Below are 24,656 nucleotides of genomic sequence, written 5' to 3' on the forward strand. Positions count from 1 at the left end.
ACCTGAATGCGTTCTGCAAAAAAAAAAAGGGGGGGGAAATCGAAAGTGCATCTTTTTTTTTTTTTTTAAATTGCATCATGTTCTGGGTTGCTTTAGAACTCAGTTAGTGCGTGGAGCATGCAGGATTATGTGCATCACGCGCAGGTTTGTGTGCACTGTTTGTAGGATTAGTCTGTATACAATGTTCTGCAGATTGTGTTTGCATGCAAGAGCAAGTACAATTGTGGGGGGATTTTTTTTACCCCCAAAAAAATGTTTATTGCTAAAATAACTTCCAGGTTCTCAGTATCAGCTGAAAGATTGTTTCAGGTTGCGAGTGTTATCTTTTAAGTGTTTTATTATTGTTATGGTGCAAATGAATTCGTTTTCCAACCTGAAACCCTTTCCAAGTAAGTCTAATAACATGAGTTCCGTTCATTCCCTCACAATAACACACAGGCTGTATTCTCATGTCCCGGCCTGCCTTATGCACTTAATACAATATTTCAGTTAATACAAGAATAATGGAATTATTAAACTATCAACTGTCAGGGTGGAAAAAATGATATGAAATGCTGATAATGATTTTGATAATGCTGATAATTTCTGCCTTTATTATTTTTTTTCGATTTTAACTCGTGTGTCAAGTCAATATGTGTTAGGTTTTATTAGAAACATAAACACAACAAAACATAACCAAAGGTTTGTTTTTAACGGATTGATTTATTTGTATTATTACAGTAAAAAAAAAAAGCACATTTAAGCAATTCGAAATTCATTTCCAAGTGACTTCATTCTTTATTATTATTATTATTATTATTATTATTATTATTATTATTATTATTATTATTATTTAGTTTTTATTGTATGTAAGCAGTGCGTACTGCTACTTAACTAGTGCAAAAAAAAAAGTGCAAAGGGATGTCATGCACGCAGCCCGAAGCTGGCAGTGAAAAAATTATTTATTACAAGGAAATTTAAAAAAAAAAATCGGCAGAGGTTTTAACTTTGCAAAGAAAATGTTTATCTGTGAGGGAAAAAAAAATTCAGAATATCACTGACTCTTAATATTAAACAAGATGATGTGTGTGTGTGTGGGGGGGGGGGGCGTCACATGTGACTGCACACGCGAGATCCGTGTATGCGTTTCTGAAGATATAAATACCAAGATGCATCCTAAATAACAGGGTTATTATGGTAAAGCGTTGCGTTGGTGTATAGAAATGTCACACGAGCGCCTACCGATGGATGTACAGCGCATGGCACGCGCACTATTAGAGCAATAAGTCAAGAAAGCAAAAGTAAGTAAAATACTACTACTACTACTACTACTACTACTACTACTAATAATAATAATAATAATAATAATAATAATAATAATAATAATAATACGGAAGAAAAGAAAGGACATGGATAAGCAAACAAGTGCATGGATTAATAATGAGCTACATTTTCGCAGAGCTATAAGACACGTGTGTGCCTATATGCAGTGTTATATATGTATATAATATGTATGTATGTATAGTATGTTTGTATATACAGTATGTATGTATATATGTGTGTATAGTAGGCCTATGTTTGTATATACAGTGTGTATGTATATAATAAGAATAATAATAATAATCATCATCATCATCACCACCATAATAATAATAATAATAATAATAATAATAATAATAATAATGCAAAAACAGTTGAGGTTAAATCTTAACTGATCGGAGATCCAATTGAATCATTTCTAAGAAGTTTTGACTCGCACGCCTCCGTCGCCATCTTGTGGACAAATAGGTAAATAGCGAAATATACTGACGTCACAGCGCACGAGAAGCCAATCAATTTAAACTTTTTTGGCATCACAGCTGTAAGCAAACAAACAAACAAACAAACAAATCATTATAAAAGTTGACGAAAGTGGTATAAACTCCAGCCTAGTGGAAGTTTTTCATCTGTTAGAAGTAGACAATGAATAAATAAATCAAGCACAGTTTTATTATATTTTACTATTACACTACATTAACTACGGATATCTCTTTCAGGAAACATTATATTATATCATTATTATGTTCTGAAATATGATTTTCCTAGAAAGAGCTAACATTCTATCCGATAGGATGAGGCGATCTCTTTAAGCCGCTAATTAACGCCTGCTTTGCGTAATTGAAGTTGTGAGGTTTCTAACGGTACAGCAGCAATAAACTGTAGAATGTTTTTCGGTTTTAAAAATAGAACTGGAGCGTAAAAGTGAAGAAAGTGGAAAGAGAAAGAAATGGAAAGCGCAAAGAGTTTACACAATTAGAATTGGATTTTAAACCCCTGGTTATTGTAGTACCTGGTTTTAGCTCCTGGACAGTAAACGCTGGTGAGAGTTAAACTAGGCTACTTTTAATGCACCTGTTATTTAGTTAACTGGGAAAAAAAAACAGTATGATTTGTTGATTATGTTTTGTTTGTATCGGATATAAATTCCACTATTTGCTGAAAAGAAAAGTCAAATGGTCGTCAAAAAAGGTGAGTCACGTGACACGTGTTTGAATACAGAGCTGTGTTTCCTAAAACGTTCAACAAAATGGCGGAGTGGGAGTTTAGAGGATTGTCCTCCCTTACAGTGAAATTTGGGAAAAAATTGTACTTTACTTAAGTTTTGTAAACTGAAGACTTGTATTCTTACTCAGGTAGCCAACATTTCCACTAGAGGGAAAAAAAACCCCCACAATTTTTCTCCTTACAAATTCATTTTTGACCTTCATTACTCATAAATTTCAAATGCCATAATATTTCTTCAGGATGTCTCATTTGCCTCTCACTTTAAAAAAAAAAAAAAAAAAAAAAAAAACACAAAGTTACAGGCTTTAAAGTTAATCAAGTCAACTTTATTTTTGTTGAATTTGCTACCTAGTCAAGTTCTGTAAATTATCTTTGTTATATTAGCTCATTTGCTTCAGTTTTGTTTTGCTAACATGCCTTAGCATTTATCCCAGCAGGGTTGTTAAACATTAGCAAGCCAAATTCTTTAGAGGTTTGTCAGAGCTAGCATAATATGATTGTCCTTGGAGAACTTGCAAGTATAGCTACAGTATTGTGGACTCTGTAATTCTGCTTTTAATGGAATCATTTCTCTGTAATTATTATGTTATATAATTATGTATTTATTCTCTGGGTGGCAATGGCAATGGCCATTCTGCAATGGCATCAATGCACCATTAAATGGCGTAATGGTTCTGTGTTTTGGATCCACAGTGGTACAACTGGCTCATTCTCTTCTCTAAAGTGTGTACAGAATTCTTTTCTACCACCAGATGGAAGCAGATATCCATGTTTTCATACCATCAAGCTTGACCGAGCATCTGCTTCCATCACTCATGCTTTCAAAGATAAAAGCCATTAAAACCTATACGACAAAGATGATGAAGCCTCACGTGCGAAGATGAAATGGTACGACGTTCCATTCGCAATTAAGCACCATCAGAACGATGTAGAGATCATCATCTTCAAGATACCTTATCTCAGTCTTGGTCTTGCGGAGAGTCAGTTAACACCAGATTATCACTGACTGGAGAGATTCTAGTGAGGAGTGAGGGGGTGGGCATTATGGTATAGGAAAATAACCAACAACAAACTCAATTCCTGTTCTCACTTACGTTACGGCAGCTATAAACAGCCGTTCCCTCACCCGCCTAAAGTTTGCTTTTCTCTCCTGAAGACTTTCCCGTGGCGGAAAACTGTAACGAAGCACTAACACTGGAGACTCCTTCCACAAATGTTAAATAAACCTCGCAGAAAGCTTTACTATGTCACCGTTTATCGCATTAAAAATTGTTTAAATATTTCTAGCTTTATATCATGTGGCGCGTCTGCCGTACAAGTCTCTGTGAAGTTGTTGTTGTTACCATAGAAACAAGCGCATTAATATAAATCTGTGATTTTGCACTACCGCCACAGCTGCTGTTGTATAGGTATAGAAATTAATCAACAACTTCTGACCAATCCGAATCGAGAATTCAACAGCACTGTTGCTAAAAACAAATAACAAAGCATGACGTTAGCGTTAAGTCGTGTAACGATGTAACGTTTTCAATGTTAAAGCCACAGAACGGCCACAAAACCACATTCCACGTCGCATACATATCCCCATGTGGGAAATCCACACCAGCCCCTTAAGCTCCGCCTCTCATTCCATGTTTCAGCTGTGGACTTTCCCCCCTCGTCCCAGAAGGTCTCCTTTGAGGAATAACGTGTTTAAGTGTCACAGAACAAGTACGAGCCATCCATCATGGTGGTGCAGTGTGGAGCTCGGGTAACGTGATCTTCCCACTGAGGGGACGTGTAGCCTTCTCGGCAAACGTCCATCTGCTGGACACGCGTCATTCCTTCAGTACAGTAAACACACCGTTACACTCTGCCAACAGCCCGCTTTGCTACTTAATCAACATGACCGCCTCACTATAGGGTTCTGCATGCATTAGCAGTTAGCAGCTAGCGGTGGGTGAGTGGCGAAGGCCTGAAATCTTATAATAATAATAATAATAATAATAACTGTTATAATGAACACGTGTAAAAGCATCACATTGTCGTGTCATGTGGTAACGTGTAATAAATATTGTTCTCGTGTCCTTGAGGCTCTTTCTTTCTCTTTCATGTAGTTTGCTGTTTCATTCTTTCGTTCGTTCTTTCTTTCTTTCACGTAGTTTACTGTTTCTTTCTTTCTTTTTCTCTTTCATGTAGTTTGCTCTTTCTTTCTTTCTTTCTCTCTTTCATGTCGTTTGCGCTTTCTTTCTTTCTTTTCACTTTGATGTAGTTTGCTCTCTCTTTCTTTCTCTCTTTGATGCAGTTTGCTCTCTCTTTCTCTCTTTGATGTAGTTTGCTCTCTCTTTCTCTCTTTGATGTAGTTTGCTCTCTCTTTCTCTCTTTGATGTAGTTTACTCTCTCTTTCTTTCTCTCTTTGATGTAGTTTGCTCTCTCTTTCTCTCTTTGATGTAGTTTACTCTCTCTTTCTTTCTCTCTTTGATGTAGTTTGCTCTCTTTCTTTCTCGCTTTGATGTAGTTTGCTCTCTTTCTTTCTCGCTTTGATGTAGTTTGCTCTCTTTCTTTCTCTGATGCAGTTTGCTCTCTCTTTCTCTCTTTGATGTAGTTTGCTCTCTCTTTCTTTCTCTCTGTGATGTAGTTTGCTCTCTTTCTTTCTCTGATGCAGTTTGCTCTCTCTTTCTCTCTTTGATGTAGTTTGCTCTCTCTTTCTTTCTCTCTGTGATGTAGTTTGCTCTCTTTCTCTCTTTGATGTAGTTTGCTCTCTCTTTCTTTCTCTCTTTGATGTAGTTTGCTCTCTCTTTCTTTCTCTCTTTGATGTAGTTTGCTCTCTCTTTCTTGCACCGTTTGAGGCGCATGCGTGGACTCCCGCTCGTTCCGTGTAGTTTAAAGGAGACTCGCTCGCTGTCAGGACGAGTCTTCGTGTAAAATGGAAATACTGGTGTGAATTTCTAACATTTACAGAGAAGGATATCAAGGTAAAAATGTAACTTCTGTGCTGAAGAAAAGACGCCTGGAACACGTTAAACAGCACACGCATCTGTCACAGCCTCTGACACGACAAGCCACGTTAATACACTTACCAGTCTGTTTAAATCGCTTAATATAAAATATTCTCATGTTTTGGACAACCTGGATCGTGCACTCGTCCCTCAGCAGCAGCTGACTCTGACCTCTGCTGTTTTTCTCACGGGTTTTATTCACAGAAATGCATTTTTCACCGTCATGGAGTGACGTCACTGACGGGGGGTCACATTCCCAACTAATGCATAATGAAATTTGCTGTAGATTATTTTTAATGATCGATTTTATTGATTATTTGTACAGCCCTAATTAATTGTAGCTATAAACGGATAAATGTTTCATCCAGTTGCGAGGTGTGTCGCAGTGACTGTGCTTCGCCAGCATCCACCCTGTTGTTGATGTTTCTTCTATTACAGCACCACCCCAAGGTGGTTTATTCCTTACACAACCAAGAGGGAAAAGGAAATAAACCCATTAGTCCATTATAGTCCCTAATACATCCATTAGCCTTAACCTTATCCAATCACAATCTCCTTCAAATATTTTTCTAGTTCTCCCCTTATGTCACCTTTTTCCTCTTTTAAGTCAGATAAACGATGTATTTAAATATATACCCATTACACATGGGGTTTTTTTTTTGCTGTCATTTGATTTCAGAAAAGAAAAGACCTCCTATGGTCTCCCCCCACCTTCCCCCCCCCACCCCCATGTGCAGTATAATCATTATGGCAGTTTAATAGCTTGGCGACGCTCCTGCCAGCCACCTCTGTTTCCATGGCAACTGCCGCCGAAAGCCATCGGCGCGAGAATGTGAGCTGTGCCACCCCGGACCTCTGCGCCTCCGTCCTGATCTTTGGACGGAGGAACTTTTGGCTGATGACGAATTTTTAATATCTCAGATATTAAACCGATTTAAAAATCTGATGTCTGCGTTTCATTCTCACGAGTGTTCCAGGCGCACGCTGTTGACGTGATGGCAAAACACACACGACACGGACGCCTCACGCTCAGGAAACGACGAAGTCGGGCTTGACCCACGCCGACGCCGCCGTCTCTTCCAAAATAAATAGGGCGTATTGACGATGTTTGCGGGATTCGCCGGTTTATTGTTGTACGCGGTGTGGGTGTGAGGAAATTCTTTTGTGAGACTTGTTTGTCTTCTGCAAGATGTTTTCACTGGAGAGGTTTTTATGTTTTTATTCGCGTGTAGAGAAAACGCTTCACCGCTGTGGGGAAAAAAACACTTGGGGAATGCTGTTATGGGGAAATAATCATCACCGATATCACTTACCATCTCGAGGTCTCGGACTGTTTTATTCCTCTTACACCACTGAGACCTTGTGGGTTTTTTTTATCCATTTATAGTTACGTTTAATGTTGTGGTAGGACATGCTGTATGAGTTCTTTCTTGTGTAACTTGTTTTTTTTTAAAAATCCAAACAGTTTTTACTCTGACTGCTACTAATCCCTGGGACTGGAGACTCCTTCCATAAATGTTCAATAAACTTCTCCTTACAGAAAACGTCACCATATCAGTGATTTGTTTATTTATTTATTTTACACACTTTTTTCTTTTTTTTTTCCCCCAAACCTATTTATGTGGAGCGTTTGCTGTACAAGTCCTGAGCCGTTACTATAGAAACGGCAACGCGTTAGAACGAGTGCATTCATCTGAACCCTCCAGAGCTGCTGTTCCAGCTTCAGACCAATCAGAGTGGAGAATTCCGCCGGGGGGGGTTGGGGGGGGGGTGGATTTGTACTGATGCCACACTGATCTTTCTGTAGCTGGAACATGATCCTGAACTTCAAACCCAAACAGCTGGCTGCTGGAATAAACTGCATTTACTTTCACTCTCACTAATTAACGTCTGACTTTCATCAGTCCACACATCCGTCATTACTGAGTAATGGAGCATGCACGCACACACACACACACACACACACACACACACATACACAAAGCAAAATCTTTTACTAGTCATTAGCTCACTGCAGGAACGCAGCAAACGTCCAGAATGAAAAAAATAATAAATACAAAATAAAAAAAAGAAATCTTTCTGTATGTGATGTGCGGTACATGCTGTAACACTGTCACCCCAAAGTGGGCGTGGCCTGAACCACTACTTTCTTTCTCTTGATTTTTTTTGTCTTTCTTGCTTTTTTTCGTGCTTGCTTGCTTTCCAGTCTTTCTTTCTTTCTTTCCTTTTTTTCATGTCATTTGTCGTTTTCCTTTCCATTTCTTCTTTCACTTTCTTCTCTTTCTTTTTGTTCCTAGTGTTTCTTTCCGTCCAGTGTTTTTGTTTCTTCCTGTCTCCTTTCTTCATTATTTCCTTCTTTCTTTCTGCCCTTCATTTCTTGTTTCTTTTTCCTTTCTAATTTGTCTTTTTCTTGATCTTTTTCTTTCCTTCCGTTGTTTTTGTCTGTCACCATGTCCGTCTGTTTCTTTCTTCCCAGACTTTTTCTTTCTCCTTCAGTCCTTCCTTCTATTTTTATGCCTTTCATTTCTTGTCTTATTTCCTTTCAAATTTTTCTTTTACTTATTTTTCTTCCTTTCCAGTTACTTTTTTTTTCTTTTGTTCTTTCTTCCCAGTCTTTCTTTCTTTTTCTTTCTCTTCCTTATTTTCGGTTTCCTATTAGACCCCCCCACCCCACCCCCCACGGTGGTCACATGGACACCTCTACCCTGATCCTGACGCCCTGTGGACCAAATAAAAACAAACGAATAGTGCAGCTCCTCCCATCATGTCTGTGAGTGTTTTAGTTTCTGTCTGAACAATGTGTTTGTATTTGGTTTTATCCCACACACGCTTCATAAACAGAACATGTGTTTGCCTCGACACAAAAGATCGAAGCTCTTTTCCCCCTCGATATCGACCCTGAAACCTAATAATAAGACCTCATTAGTGTTATTTATATTCTCCTTAATTTCCTTGAAATCGTGCACGTTTCATTTTTAATCACCGAGACGCAGGGGCGTGGAAAAGTCCGAGTTCCCGCTCTTCTCTCCAGACCCAGATAAAGTCGTGGTGGAAGAGCGAGACGAACCCCTTCACTGGGACGGTGTCTAGAACCAACGGTACGGCCTGCGCACCTCCATGTTTGCGCGTCTTTCGCCGTGTACGTGTCTGCACTTTATTCGAGGTTCTACAGATGTGTATCTAAGTGCTGCGTGTGTGATTTATTAAGAGTGCGTGCGTACTGTGAGGGTATTACGCCAGCTCGGACGCTTTGTGCCGGACGCCCGCAGTGCATGTGTTGTGTATTCGCAGCTTCGTGGTGTTAGTGTCAGCAAGGGTGAGAGTCTGGTTCTATTTCAGTTCATTCCCAAAGACGTTTAGTTCACCAGACGCTCCAGATATAAAGAAACGATTCTAAATTTAAGGGCCTGTGTATTATGTAACGAGGTTTCGTTTTCCGTAATAGGATAATGCAGGCGGTGTGTGTGTGTGTGTGTGTGTATAGCAGTGATATTAGACGCAAGAGCTGCAATTGTATCTAGGAACTACAGTCTTCCTACGATACAAGCGACCCGGTCGTACTAGCTAGCGTTAACGTTAGCAAGGACCATCATGACCGCGTTTCAGCGCACTCGAAAGCTAATTCGTGAGAATGGTTACGAAAAAAAAGCGTATCACTGCGCGATTCCTTATGCAAATTTCAAAGCTTCACGCAGGTTTATGCATTTACATACCTGTCCAAGAGCAACCCTGTCCGGCTTTATAACGTTCACCAGCAATAAATGACTCCATCTTGGAGAAGCACCGCTGGTGTTTTATTCTGGTTTTACTGCGTTTAAGTTTTTTTTTCCGATGTGCAACAAGTATGTTTTTTGCTCGTAGGGGGACGATCGTGCTGTGCTGGGCGTCTGCCGATTTCAGACTGAGATGAGGCGGAGTAAATGGGTAGTGGGGAGTGTCTATAAAATGACTGACAAGTGGCCCATGTAAGCACAAACGAACGAACAAACCCGAACAGGTTTTTTCAGCCGTGTAATACGCTTGTGCTGAGCCCGTTCGACGTATTTTTCCAATATGTATTTTGCACCTTTTAATGGGCCACTAAAACCCAGCCAAAATAGTCATGCCCTTTTTCACCTGCTGTTGTAGATGTGGTATTTGTTGAGTGCTGCCTCAGACATTAAGAGCTCAGTGCTTTGTTTTGATCGACACGTGAACCATGGAAACCTAGGAAATTGCCTAGAGGAGCCAGTCCGTCGGGCTCTGTTTTTTTTTTTTTTTTTTTTTTTCCAAATTATTCAAAACTTTTGTTTCGTAAACGTTGCTTTCCCTTGCTGTCAGATTGAAATCTAATTCTCCACTGGGGCTGATCCTGCCGTAGATCAGAGCACTCTCTCTCTCTCTTTAAGCAAAGCTTGCTATCAAAGCTCGTGTCTGAAAGCTGATGGGGCAATCAGTGTTTGGACCGGTGGCCGAGGAAATGCAGAGAACACACAGACACACAGAGGAAAGGCAAATTCCTGTGGTTTGTTCAGTGTAGTGCTGGTTCTGCAGTTGAGGGTGATTTGGTATGTCGTAAGTGTTTCCTTATGGAGGCGGCTACAGTGGGGATTCATTTACTTCCTTTATTTCGTTAGAAATCACTTTTACTGGTTCACGTCCCAAGAAAAACTGGTGACGAAGTCTTGTGACGACGGAGCCGTTCCTCATGATGTTGCACCGTGCAATCGTAAAAAAAAAAAAAAATACTATAGTCTAAAACTATTAGCATAAGGAGTAAGTTTAGCCTTCACTAGAGGTCGAGCGATTGATCGGTTTTTGCCGATTAATTGGTACCGATAACCAGTTATTGGCACAAATCCACACCGATAGTGTTTCCCGCTTGCGGGGGAGGCCGAGAGGCCGAGGCTGTCCTCATACAGTACGAGAGCGGCCTCTAGAGGTGAAATAAATACTATCGCTGACCAATTTTGTTGTGTTATTTGAAGTGTTTTTTTCCCTCATTCATTTTAAATGTCACTATTTTCATTGGTTATTTAGAGTGGATGTATATCTTTTATTTACTTGAATATTTATTAATACTTAATATATATTAGTGTGTATTTCATTTAAAAAAAAGCGCAGTACATTTTTTTCGTGGTGCTATTTTCGTAATAAAGTTCAGCAGTATTTTACTTTGAGACTTTATGTTTTCATTCAGTATCGGTTTTAAAAACTACCTGTTGATTAATCGGTTATCAGCGGGTAGGTACCGCCCAACCTAGTTATCTGTATCGGTCAAATCCACTATCGCTCGACATCTAGTGTTCGCCACGTGCACGTTTTGGTTTTCGGAGGAAACGTGGCACGAACCCAGCAGAACATTCGGCACGCCTCTAAACCGGAAATGAGTATCTGGGCGTCATGAATCGTTTATTTAGCTCCGTTTATGTCCATGATGCTGTTCGGACTAATACCCGAGATCGCGGCGTCACTATGCAAATTTTTTCAGTTCGTATTAAATCCGAAGGTAGCGGCCATTTTATGTTCAACTAGGCTAAGATAGAGCTACAACCTACTTTATTGTATTTTGTGATTTTAATTTATATCCCAGTCAAAGTCCTTGTCCTTCTACAATATGCGTTGTTGACGTTCTTGATACTTATTATGAAATGTCAATATTGGCTGAAGGACTGTGCCGTGTCGTGGTAGGCCGTAGTGAAACAGTTAACCGAGGAAGGTTTGGTGGCTGGGTCAGACGGAGGGATGAAGGAGACGTTGCGGCGAACAGTAAGGCACTTCAAAGCTTTGATGTTGCGAGTTTCTAAATGAAGGAGACTGAAGGTCTTGGATAATGGGAGCCCATGGGGAGATGAGAGAGCCTGCAGCCGACACAGTTGTGTGCAAGCACGTGTGTGTGTGTGTGTGTGTGTGTGTGTGCCGTGCGTGTTGATGTTTTATGGATCAGCTTTTATAGGTAGATACCAATTGTTCTCTTTGTGGCCAGATGAAACTAATTCCACACTGCTGCAAAAACATACTGGTGTAAGTGTGTGTGTGTGTGTGTGTGTGTGAGGATTGGGTAAGTGTATGTGAGCACACATGCTAAACAGAACGTCAAGGTACTTCAGTCTGAATAATTAACAGTAAGGGTGTGACGGTTGCGGTGTATGATCGGACGGTTAGCTCGTTTCTAACACCGTGCAGCCCTGAAACTTGGAATAAAACCTCACACACAATATTCCGCTTTCTCTTCAAAGATCCTTCCCAGCGATGATATTTATCAATCCTTTATTAAATAATCATAATAACAATAATTATCATAAAAAGCGCACTTTTTTTTTTTTTCCTTTTTTGTTTTCCTTTCCCTGTACAAACCTTCCAGAGAGTAACTGGAAGTCTACCCAGTGCTGTGATTTTTATTTTTTTCTCAAGTCTTTTCGAGTGTTTGGAGACACAGACGAAAGCTTCGAGTCTTTTGAGTGCCAGAGCAGCTCCAAGGCACTTGGAAAAGTTCCCATTCCAGTAGTGATAGTCTTTTTTTTTTTTTTTTAGACGAGTCGGACAGGAGCGCAACGCGTTCATTTTCCCTATTCGGAGTCTCATAATTCCGGTGCGCTCCTCCGTGTCTTGTTTTTGCAGAGGTGTAACACGGTTGATATGTCAGCAGAACGTGTGTGTGTGTGTGTGTGTGTGAGAGAGAGAGCGTATATGAATGCATGTTCCCGTGCTTGTCGTGGATGATATCCATCAGTGGGACTGGGGAAAGATTTACTCCATCTCAGTTAGGTTTTTTTTTTCTATCTAGAAGCCTTTGAAAGCCACTAGGGAGCTGATGTAAGCTCGAACCCAATTCATCACTAAACCTGTCTCCTGTTAACCTTCAGCCTTGTATGGAGGGAAAAAAATGGGGGTGGTTGGGTGGGGAGGGGACTAGCAGATAAGTGCTTGGCCTTGGTGGTTCAGTCTCAATGATGGTGTTCCTCGTGGCGCCGTGTTCACCACAAAAACCACTCTTTCTTGAAATGCCCGGAGCGTTGTTAATCTGTAATACCATTGAGCTCAGCAGTATGTCCCATTTACAGCAATCCATAGGTTGCACTGACACAATTCCCTGTTGCTTTACACCATTTAAAAAAAAAAAAACAATATTTCAAAAAAAAATTTTTTTTAAAGGAAAAGGTCCTGCATGTTTATACCAAAACCTAGCATAATCACGTGACTTCAAACTAAACCTAATGAAACTCTACTTGGCTTGTCTTAACAAGGTTACATTTTTTGTTTCTTGTCTTTCTACTAAAGCCAGAGCGAAACATGAAACAAGACCACCGAACTAAACGAGCACTGGATGGATATAAAGATTCCAAAATGAAATATCAGTTTTGGTCGGTTTTGGAAGGAAAGCCGACGGATTGACCAGCATTAAGGCATCACAGTTAGGAAATTTTGAAAAAATTTTTAAAAAAAAACGAAGGGAAAATAAAGCTCAAGAACGTCAACGAACATCACCACACCATCGGTCACATGCCACAAAAGCTCCGCGTTTAAGGATGATAAGAGTTCGGCTCAATTCCGCCGGCTCCCATCCGGAATCCAAAGCTTATCATGAGATTTGTTGTTGTTGTTTTGGAATAGACAGAACTGATATGTACTAATATCTATTTTTGAGGCAAAGCTTGGGAAATGCTTCCCTAGAGAGAACTCCAAGCAGCCTTCGATAATCCACGTTTGAATCCAACCGCATCCAGCCAAGCAAGATTCGAGCTCAGCAAGACGGCGCTAGCAGGAAGCGCGACTTCAACAAGCAGCGAGGTGGTGACATGCATACCGAGAGATGGGGCCGGTCTCTCTTGAAAGCGCCGAATTCTGCATGTCCGATAAACGTCAGCAAGGTAGTCCTCAAGCTTCCGAGCAGCAGCGCTGTTGGTTAAACTTCACCTTGTGCTTGATGCCATCGTAGAGCTCAAAGTTGTAGTTCTCCAGGGTGGTGGAGGAGCGCGAGGTCAGGCCTCCGTAGGAGCAGGTGCAGTACAGCAGAAGACCAGCGCACACGGCGCCCAACAGGACTCCCAGAGAGCTCATCACTATGATGGTGAGGAGAATGGGGTCCAGGGTGGAAAGCCAAGGATTCTCCTTGCCCGGCGTTCGCGTTACCGGAGGCTCCGAGGAAGGTTCTACGGTGGTGCCTTCTGGGAATTGTACACCTAGAACACAGAAACGTTGAGACTGTTTACGAAAGTTTTCATATCGGACACATCCAAATACAATCTTCACATTAGTTCTACTGAATAGCGGGAAATTCTTCTTCGCTTCTTCTCACGATTTGGAAACCCCGCCGCAGTAAATGAATATGTGAGTGAGAAACTGAAGAAACGTCGGCCCATACGCGGAATACGATTGGTCAGAGTTGTGCATACAGTATATGTATGTTCAATGGCATGACAGTGGAGATGCTTGGTTAGTCGCTTGGTTGTAGATGGCTTGTAGACTGTATTTAAAACCTTTAACACCTAGGAATGGGGGGGTTGAAGGAAATAGTTCAACTTGAATTGGTAACATCTACACCGTATGTATAGGAGTTCAAGAAAATGCAATTTTGTGCCCGCCTGTGTCTTTTTTCTCCCCTCTCATTTTCCCCCAAAGATGTAAAGATTCTACAAATCTAACAATCTCACACAACTTTGCGCTGTAAAATTTGTTATTCTGCTTTTTTTTTTTTCTTTCATTAATATACACATATTTGCCCTGTTAGCATCAAGAAATGAGCCTGAGGTGATTGACGACTTGCTGGAGGGCGTGTGAGCTGAAAGATTTAATTACTGTATGTTTCATTAGTAGGGCCGGTAGCTGCCGATGTATAAAGATGCGCAGGTCTCTAATCAACCGGTCCCTTTTTCAAAAACAGAAAAAAAAAGTCTTTACGAGAAAACTTTAAAAATTGCTTCTGCAACATATTTTTTTTTAAAAAATAAATAAATAAAATAAATGAAAGTCAGTAATTACCTACCTGTGTCTATGTGTTCCCGACTGTTGAGAAGACGGTTACCTCTGGGGTCCACTTTTTTAACTGTGGGGAGGAGAAGTGATTAATTGAAATACGAAATTGCCCAAAGCCCAGTCTGTAAAAGTCATTAGCAAACGATTATGAAAATTAGGTGTTGTTACGGAAACATGAAGCTGGCAAAGTTAATTACAGGTTACTATGTGTAATTAATAAGAAATTACTAAGAAGGAAAGGAAAACGCCTGGTTAGAAAAATAAGATTTTTTATTACCATACTTTAAAAGGACATTTCCAATTCATCAAGCAAAAAATATTTCATATTCATGTTTGCTTTTTTTTTTCTCTCTTCATTTTAAGATTGAGGTATAGTGCCACATTCATACAGGAAAGTGCATCGCCATCATCATCATCATTCTTTTAAACATAAGTACAGTCTGAACATCAGAACCACCTACGTAAGCTGTGTGGGGTGATAAAAACGGCCAGAACGTCAAGCGTCGTTCGGTGGTTTATCGGGACAATACCGCCTTTGTTAAGAAAGCGTTTGAACTGAGGCCTGCTGGGTCCGAACCAAGCAAGGCTAAGAAATTGATGTGAAAGCCTGTGTGTTAGGGATGCGAAGGTGGTGGGCTGACTGCCTCCGTTGTGAGCAATCTGTTCTACACGGACGAGATAACACCTCCTCTGAGAAGACCACGACTGTCTACCTGTTCTACAAGCCCTGAGATGCCCATTTCCGAAGACGAGTATCATTTAGTAACGAATAGGTTTATTTTTTTAGAGGGCGACAAACAAAAAAAGGGGGGTGGGGGGGACGGGGACGATGATTTTGGCATCCAGTCCCTGGATAAAGTGTTCACTCGTTACCATGTTCTCCAGGGATATGAATGAGGAAAACTTCCAGCAGCTGTAATAAATGCGATCGGGTCCATTAACTAATTAAAAATATTAAGCGCTTGAAAGAATGCATGGCAAGATGAGATTAATTTAAAAGCATATTGCAAGCCAATGCCAATACTTCTCTTAGCACTTCTCTGTCTGATGGAAAAGCGATGAATAGCTCACAAAAGTTCTCCCTCTTTCTGTTTTTTTGCCTCCATCCCCCACTCTCCTAACAGCTCTAATGGAGATACTCTGTTATTTGTAGTACCTACGTATTTGTCATTCATAACCCTACCACTATAGAGATGGGGTCTGGATCATCGCTTTCGACTTCCTGTTACAGCAGTGATCCAAACGGTGTTAGACATATTGAATACCACATTTTGGGTACCAGCATGGGGAAAATGGTATTAAGGATGATCAATCGTTCTGCATGACTATGGCAAATCAGTGTGCTAAATTTCATCAAAATCGCCCCAAACAGTTGGCGCGTAGGAAACTAAAACAGCCGGAACTGGAGAACTCTGAGAGTTAGGGGACACTGGGGCCTAGGAAATACATTGCATCTTGCAGAACAAGGAAACTAGGAAAAATAATCAAACTAGGGAACAAGGAAACTATCAAAGGCACTCTGAAAACATGGGCACTAGAAGAATCACCCAAAACTAAGAAAACTAGGGGAAACGCTCGGAACTAGGAAAGACACTGAGAGCAAGGAAACAAAGAAACGCTCTTAACTAGTGAATGAGGAAATAAGTCAACTAGGAAATACACTCCAAACTAAGAAATAAAGGAAACATGCTCGGAACTACAACAAGGAAGCTAGGGAACACATTCAAACCACATAACTAGGAAACTAAGAAACACACTGGGAACTAGGGAGCATGCGGCAACCTGACCAAGGAAACTAGGAAATGCACTCGATAGTAAACAAGGAAATAATGGACGGCACTTGGAACAAAGTAACAAGAACACACTTGAAACTCTGGAACAAGGGAACTAGGAAACGCACTGGGGACTAGGGAACAAGGGAACGCACTTGAACCTAGGGAACAAGGGAACTAGGAAACACACTGGGGACTAGGGAACAGGTAGAACAAGCATTAATGGAAGTCTCTCTTGATCTCTTCCTCTAATTTTCAACACCAGTGATCACTAACAAAAAATGGATTTCGAAAACTGCTCCGAAAACTAGCGAACCACTTGGAGGTGCTGCACGCTCTTCGTTGTTCTGGAAGACTCCAAGGCCTGCGGCATAACAAAAATGTCTGCCAGCTGTTGGGAGTGCATGGAGCTCGCTCCTTCACCATTAAACTCTCTCTCTCTCTCTCTCGCTCTCTCTCTCTCTCTCTCTCTCCTCATTAAGACGAGACTGTGAAGGGAAGCAGCTGCCGTTGTTTATGTGGCTTGTTGCAGGGAATAAAACACTGACAGCCGTTTGGTTGGAATAATGCACGCCTCCTCACTTCTTGGCTTGGAAACCGAGGGGGCCTACGCAATTTTGGGGGGGATTTCTGCTGTGAAATTTGAGGAACATGCATAAAAAATGCAGAACTCTAGTAGCCCTGTCTTCAGCTGGAGAAATATGGCTCCTCCAGTTTTACTCTCTCTGAATATGAACCTTTGTGATGCTAGTGTTACTGTGACCTAAAACGAAATGTGATTTTGTTGTTGTTCTGGAAGGTTCTTACTGGACTGTCTCTCATTAAGGTCAAGCTGATCACTGAACCTGAGCCTGTAAAAAAAATATATATATACAAAATTGTACACATGCATGCTCAATTGTATGATACCCCGTTGTCCAGCCTCAACACACACATTAAAAATGGTCCATTGACTGTCTTTTTTGGCTAAATAGTAAACAGAGAAATCGTAAATTGTGTGGCAGCCTGGGAAACCCATTCTTTTTGTTTTATTTTTCTGAAAACTACATCTTTTAACTGAAATATCTCTCTCTTTTGCTTGTATCTCAAACACATGTGAAGTTCTAGCATTTTAAAGTCTAAAAATGGAGAAAAGTACGTTTGGATAAAGGATTCTTTTCAACTGTGGCGTAGGAGTACTGTGTGTGGGGAAATTTGACATGCGTGATCTGAAACTGATCTGATTGAGCTACGTATCGCTACGACACGTAGCTATCCAAGATTTGACGTTAACTGTTTTGAGGAAATCGCACTTAGGGTGGTTTTGGACGTCTTTTCACACTGTTGACCGTTTTTACCACCGTATTTGTTAAGCTTACCAAACATAATCTTTGCAGGAAGACATCGAGGCAAGGTCAAAAAGTAAATAAAACCATGTTCATTTCATTTCAGTGCACCATATTTACGGTACGGTAAGTATGCTCCAGGCAGAAGTAAAAGTATTCCCAAAAGAAACCCAAAGTATTCGTCAATTTGTCCGAATTTAGCCACAGAGTCATCCGACGGATTTTCCCAGACCGCCTCACAAATACTACCAGGATCTATTCGAAGTGCAAACATTTTGACAGCTGTAAATTTACCCAAGATTCATTCCACTTTGTAAACCACACAGGTTGACACCACATTTAGATATACAACATTATTATTATTATTATTATTATTATTATTATTATTATTATCTAGATCTGCAAAAACTTAAAGACTGTCCTTCAGTCCTGATCTCGTAATCCATTCCATCGTCTAGCCCTGATTTGGGGCCAGTTGGAACCAATCCCCATCTGAAATATTAATAAGGCATCACGCCAGTCTTGGATCTATGATTAAGGTTGTTGGCTTGGACACCATGTCCACTTAGTCTCTGATGGTTTGGTAGTTCAGGAGCTACCACCAGGCACAGGCACAAGGAGCTTTCAACCTGTTCATATCACAGTTAAGCCCGTACTGGAAGGTTTTCCAATATGGCGCTCTTCCAGACAACCACTGGCTGGTATCTGTAGTAAACAGACTCACAGTGTCTCGCCTAATCCAGCAAGTGAAGGTGCATCAAAAAAAGAAAGAAAACCAACAGGTCTAGAGCAGATGCTGGTTCCTGTCCACTCTTCAGTTGCGCAGTTCCCAAGCAGTTGGTAGCGAGGTGGTACCGGAAAAAAAAAATTCTTGTTTGAGGTATCCCTTAAGCTAAACCAACATTTCAGTGCCCTTCTGAGTTCTTTTCCTCTGACCTTCTGTCAGCAATGTAGGTCAACGTTAATCACACAGTAGGAGTCCCCTCACCAGTAGGAGTTTCCATCCCCCTTCTCGACCCAAACAGTCAACTTAGGACCCCCCCCTGCTCTGGGCATGGCACCATTTGGGTAGTAAGCACTGTGGGGACTATAGTAGGCCATGGTGGGTCGGCTCCTCTTGGCTGTCAGGCGGCGACAGCCAATGGCCATGACAACGGCAATGACCAGGAACAAGATGGCGCCTCCGCCAGCCATGAAGTAATACCAGTTGGGGGAAATAGGTGGCACTGACAGGGTATCTACTGTTGGCTCACTTCTGCCTGGTAGGGCTCCCCCTGGTGGAGAGATATACAACATGTGACAACACCCCATGTTACTGCAGAGGCTCATTGTGCAAGCATAGCAGATTAAAAATGCACTCCGACAAGCCGTAAGTAGGGCTAAATGACCTTGCTATATAGGTTAGTCCTTGATTAAAAACAATCAAAGGGTTAATGAGGTAGTAGGCTAATCATCACTAACCTGAGAGATTTGCTGCCATAATGACTAGCTCTTCAGGACTATTTAAAGGCAGGGCAGCTACATGGCTTCATTCAGGGATATATGTAGGGCTGCATTCAAATCAGGGGGCCAAGCAGAACAACATGCACATTTCGAATACTTGCATGATGCCAGAAGAAAGCCACTCTCTTGAGTATTTTAAAAGGAAAAATCCACTCTGAAACACTTCGTATAGTAATCTCTAAAATGAACTAGTTCCTCCAGGATTTCTCTAAAATTAAGAAATCACAGAAATTGATGCAAAATCAAGCAAACTATTTGGAGGAGCTTGATCTCAGTTACCAACAAATATCATTGCAACAGACAATTTCGTTTAATTGCAATTTCGCCAATTCGAGTAGTTTTCCGCAAAACAAAACGCCGCATTTTGCATCGCACATTTTGAAGAAGAAAAAAAAAGCAGCAGCAAAAGCAAGCATTTTTGGCCACAAAACTCGGTGCAATTCTGCACGGACGGATTAACTTATGCCCGTCAATGGTGTCCGATAATTATTTACTTCTTAACTACTTTTTTTTGTTCGATTTTCACTTTGGGTAACTGTGTCCTAAATCGACCACCCACTGATATTAGTGCATTCGGAAATCAGCCATCGCAATGCAGCGGCGCTTTAATAATTCAGTCTTTCGTCGACTTAGCGATTCGCTCTGCTCAAACGGATCAGCTTCCAAAGCATCAACTCCATCGTGCTCGTCGTCTTGTGCCTCCGACTCTCTGCTGTTTGTATATCTATGCCGGCATTTTCATGAATATAACAGTGTGCGTTACTGGAAAAAGCTGAAAACAAGCAAACTTGCTCTTTTTTGTAGGAACAAAACCTGATTGTTGACTGAAATTTTATCCTAGTAAATTCTCGCGATTGCAATTTCCCCGTGTGATTCAGAACCGCTAAATAAAAGACAGTACCGACCAATGATAAATCAAATTAACACCAGAATCAATAAACAGACCTCGAATTTCAATATAAACATATTTAATGTGTTTCATGGTGGACATTTCTTTTAAGTTTTGAATTGTGTGGAAGCAGTGTTAATTTATAGTAAGAGGATGTGAGTGTGTGTGTGTGTGTGTGTGTGTGTGCGTAGGGAAGATGGATGTTTCTAATCTTTAGCTTGTGGATTAGTCCTATAGTCCAACCAGAAGCCTGGTACTATTTGAGTCGTCTTCATTATAGCAAGAGGTAGGTTGTGGAGTAGCAGAATTTACCTGACACAATGTCTGAAACCAATTACTGAACATTCAGCCGGGCCTCATTGAGTCCCGTTACTCAAAATAACTATGGTTCAGGCACAATGTCGCACTTGTTTTTTTTTCTTCCTATCAGATCTACAACGTTTGCTAAAAAGAGCGCTGAGCACAGGCAACTGAAAAGGAAAAAAAAGCCACAAAGAACAATACTCTAGGGACCGGAAGACGTGATCGCTGTCTCTAACGTGCTTTTTTTTTTTTTTTTTTTTTTTAAAGACGAGCATGTGATGCTATATTGTGTCCTGGAGAATGCTGCTTGTTAATAAGATGGCGTCTTGCGCACTGCACAGACTGTAAGCAGACAGTGGAAATGAGCTGTGCAAAGCTGGAAGTGCTGATTAATTTGTCTGGGGTGTTGAGGCAAAGGAATCGGACTCCGTGATCTTTCCGACTTGTATAAAAAAAATATCTCTGGAAGAGGTTAGGAAATGTGCCAGATAACCAAGTGTTTACCAAATCCATGCGAACCAGTGCTGGAAAGTTAGGGGATGCCGGTTTATGCTCGTCAAATGGTGCAAGAACCAATCCAACAACAAACAGGCAATTCTTTATAAAAAAAAAAAAATGGTAGGTCCTGCTTCCAGTAGCAGATCCAGGATCACCGTTTCTTATCATGGCAGAGAACCTGAACGGCCATTTGTAACGTGTAACGTGAGCTAAAACTGATCCTGGATCTGCAATATGCAGTTTGTATTAATAGTTGAAAAAAAACTCACCAGTCATATCTGGAGGAAAGGCAGCAAAAGGTTCTGAAAAACAGATTGAGAGAGAGAGAGAGAGAGAGAAATGGAAACAAATTCATTTTAGAGCTAGAATATAAGATTATATAGGTCATGTATTGGAAAGTGAAACACATGTGGCCCTATATTACAGACATAAAATCTGGGTTTCGTAATGAAGATGAAGATGAATCAGAAACCAGAGCTAATCCCCGGACTGGAGAAGACCACTGGAGATGTTGAGTAAATTTGGTTTCGGAGAATACTGTTTACAAATACTGAGAGGAGAACATAATGAAATATAGATTAGCATGGAGGCCCGTGAGGCTTTGTGGCCTAGTTTTGATTCTTCTTTTGGGTTTGATGGCAAGTAACATGTCACTCATGTGACACCCCCACCCCCCACCCCTTCCTCTTTCCTGTCAACGTTTTATTTTGAGAAACAGTGTTACGGTTGTTGCTGTGACACTTAGCTGTCTTGAGCACAAGCCTGTAGTTTTATTTGTTTATTTGCAATACTTAGGAAGGATTATAAAGTAATACGTTTGGAAAAAAAATACTCCTGAAGTAGATGAATGAAAGCGTGACCGATAAGTATGTAGAAAGGAAATGATCTGTAAAACACCAGCTCTTACGTGTACATTCCTCCAGTGGTGTGCTGGAGCTCATATGGATATTATCGATCCAGATGTGGCCTGTGGTTGCCTTTTCAAAGATGCCTTCAATGACCACCTTCCAGCAAAATGAAACAAAAGGCTCAAATGAACATTCACGAACATGTATTTCAAACTCCAAATGTATAGCTATCACCAGAAACGTTACTCGTCTTGTCCAATTTAGCCATTTTGTATATATCACCCCAGTTTACCTGGAATTCCTTAGGGGATCGAGGTACGATGGTGCGTCCCTCCTTCCACATGGAACCCTGGCTGCCATGGAGAGCCCAGAGAAGGGTTTCTTCTCGAAGCGGGTTGCGCAGTAGCACCCGCAGGGTTCCTTCATCCTCTAGCTGATAGGAGAACTTCAAGCACAGAGGCCCTGTGTCGGGGCCCACCTCTGGGCTGAAGAGCCTGGCTTTCTTTCCCTGTGTCTTGGGACTAGCTTCAATGTATAGGTAGTTTCCCAGACCTGTGCAGACATAACGGCAGCCGGTCAAAGACCGGGTACTCGGAACAGAAGCTGAGAATGCAAACGCACAACTTTTTTTTTCAAATATTTCAAATCAAACACTTTAATCCCACTTCAACAGTTGACTTGATTATAAACCAAACAATTCCATCAGGCACCAACTTGGAGACGGTAACCATGAGAGTGAGGTCATACAAACAAATCTCAGTATAAATATGACCTCACTAAAGAGACACAGTTATGGGCAGGTGTTTTGCAAACATTTGCCATATTCAATCTTGTGAAAAATGAGGTGGGGATCAATAACAATGAAATATAGATTCTTTTTTTTTTTGTCCCAAGTGGTATGCAAACTTCACACATCTGTATCATCTTTTAGGGATTTAAGAAATATTGAAGGATTGCCAAGGGGTAAATGCCAGCATACGGCAGCAAAACGTTTTAAGAATTAGTGAGGTGGAAAGCCTCTCTGGACCAGTGTTTCCTGAAGTAGTTGTATCCCTCAAACACCACAGCAGTTTGCCAACAATAACAATGATCTGTTTATTAAAGAACAACATGTCATACATTTTATCCATTTATAGTTACATTTAACATTGCATCTGCAAAACAAGCTATGCCCAGACTTGTGTATTCCAGCTCCTCTTGGGTCGACTGAATCCCTAGACATTCCCTAGCCAACTATGAGATATAAGCTCTCCTGTGAGTCCTGGGTCTTCCCCCAGGTTTCTGCCCAGTGGGACACGTCTGATACTGGGAGCCAACCAGGGGGCATACTTGCAAGGTGCCCCGAACTACCTCAACTGGCGCATCTTGACTAAATCTACTCCAGATCTCTCCTGGATTGGTGAGGTCCTCACTCTGTCACTGAGAGGGAACCCAGCAACCCTACAGAGAGACCTCAGTTCTGCCACTGACCTTGTTGTTTTGGTCACTACCCAGTACTCATGGCCATAACTAAGGATAAATATATAGATGTAGACTGATCATTAAACAAACAGCTTCGCCCGCAAACCGAGCTCCTGCTTCACCACAAATGCAATCAGTCAATCTCATGCTCTTTTTTCCATAACTTGTGCACAAGTTCCCCAACAATAACAAAAAAAAAATGTAGGGACATGTGTGAATTCTTATATCTGTCCTTATATTCATCCATGGTTTCCCTTACACTGTTTAAAAAAAAAAAGAAAAGAAAAAGTGAGCCATTTCTGTGGGACAGGATGGAGATCAGATGCTGGGAGTGCATCGAAAATATCTAGGTTAACTTCAGAATACAACTGAAAAGAAAAGTGAAAAATACAGGCTGAAAGAATCTCATAATACGAAAGGCAAACAAAAGGGAATAATTATTTCTTCAAGGAGGCTTTAAGAGCGCAGAAGACGCAGAAATGTGCCTTCGAGGTAGTTTACTGGTTGAAACAAAAGTGTAGGAATTTCCACAGAAGCAGGTTGCTTTGAAGTCAAGTACGGATCCTATACGGTCTTGACGCTTGAGTCTCTTTCTATTTTTTTTCCATACGAAACCTAAAAAAAATTGTATGGAAGGGTTTGATCATATTCGTATGAATATGTCTAAAACATCAACTTTCGTGTTTGTCAAGAGGATCCTCGCTTGAAGCCGCTTCTGTTTTTTGCGTCTTGCCTCGCGCTAGGAAGCAAACGAATGGGTAAGAATGTTCGAAGGAGAGCAAAAGCATGCCGAGCATCCATCGCCGTGCCTTTATCTCTTCTGCATTCCATATGGTGCAAGCAAAGTCTGGGACTTATCAAGAGTTTGATTTGTACCCCTACCCCCTGCCTCCTGGTCAGGGTGGCGATGCATCCTGAGCCTATCCCAGGAACACTGGGTGCAAAGTGGGAGTACACCCTTTATGTGATGATGATGACCATCCACATTAGGGCTGTTAGTGTCATAGTAAGATCAGATGACCTCACCGTTGACTTTTTCAGAATACCGATAAAAATGCATTTCTGTCTGTTAGCACCTACTCATTCAAGTTCCTTACTCCCTGTTGAATCCATGGGTTGGATTTCCCTCTGGACTCTACACCAACCTCTTTTTTGTTTTTTTGTATGTTTTTTTTTTTTTTTTGCCACTGTCAGCTACTGTCATAAATATATTCCGTTGCTACCTCTTAAAAGGAAACCGGAGAACCCATGGGAAACCCACAAGGACATGGCAAAAGCATGCAAAATTCCACACGGACATTAACCTGAGCTCAGAATCAAACCCTGGAGTTGTGAGGACGCGGTGTTACACACTGCACCACCATGACAGACCTTGTGTAATTCCATAGCAAGAAGAGACACGTTAGGAAATTCTCTATTCATTTCTTATCATTGAGTGATTGTGTGTTGGGTTTTAAGCACATGTGTGTGGAAGTATGTTAATGCGAGCCCACAGGCATGCTTATTTACAAGCTAGTGTGGGTGGGAGTGTGTGCTCATTTGTGGGTGGTTGATTATAGGAAATTGTGTAAGAGAGAGAGAGAGAAAGAGAGAGAGACTCA

General features: G+C 41.1%; 1 protein-coding gene across 2 annotated transcripts in view; it reads right to left on the reverse strand.

Moving 5' to 3' along the window:
• Positions 1-11,733: 11,733 nt before the first annotated feature.
• Positions 11,734-24,656, reverse strand: part of nrp2a (neuropilin 2a) — a 52,904-nt gene continuing 39,981 nt past the window's right edge. Inside the window, exons 13-17 of one of the 2 annotated variants that reach the window (XM_017456917.3) lie at positions 21,887-22,146; positions 21,654-21,750; positions 21,016-21,048; positions 14,467-14,526; positions 11,734-13,663 (exon numbers count right to left, since the gene is read on the reverse strand). In XM_017456917.3, the coding sequence (XP_017312406.1) occupies positions 13,359-13,663; positions 14,467-14,526; positions 21,016-21,048; positions 21,654-21,750; positions 21,887-22,146 (755 nt within the window). In that variant the 3' untranslated portion in view covers positions 11,734-13,358. Of the gene's footprint in view, positions 13,664-14,466; positions 14,527-14,708; positions 18,828-21,015; positions 21,049-21,653; positions 21,751-21,886; positions 22,147-24,656 lie in introns of those variants that run through there. The other variant, XM_017456918.3, reaches the window with a different exon arrangement.

Source organism: Ictalurus punctatus, chromosome 26 (assembly GCF_001660625.3).
Source record: "Ictalurus punctatus breed USDA103 chromosome 26, Coco_2.0, whole genome shotgun sequence".
Classification (NCBI taxonomy): Eukaryota; Metazoa; Chordata; class Actinopteri; order Siluriformes; family Ictaluridae; genus Ictalurus; species Ictalurus punctatus.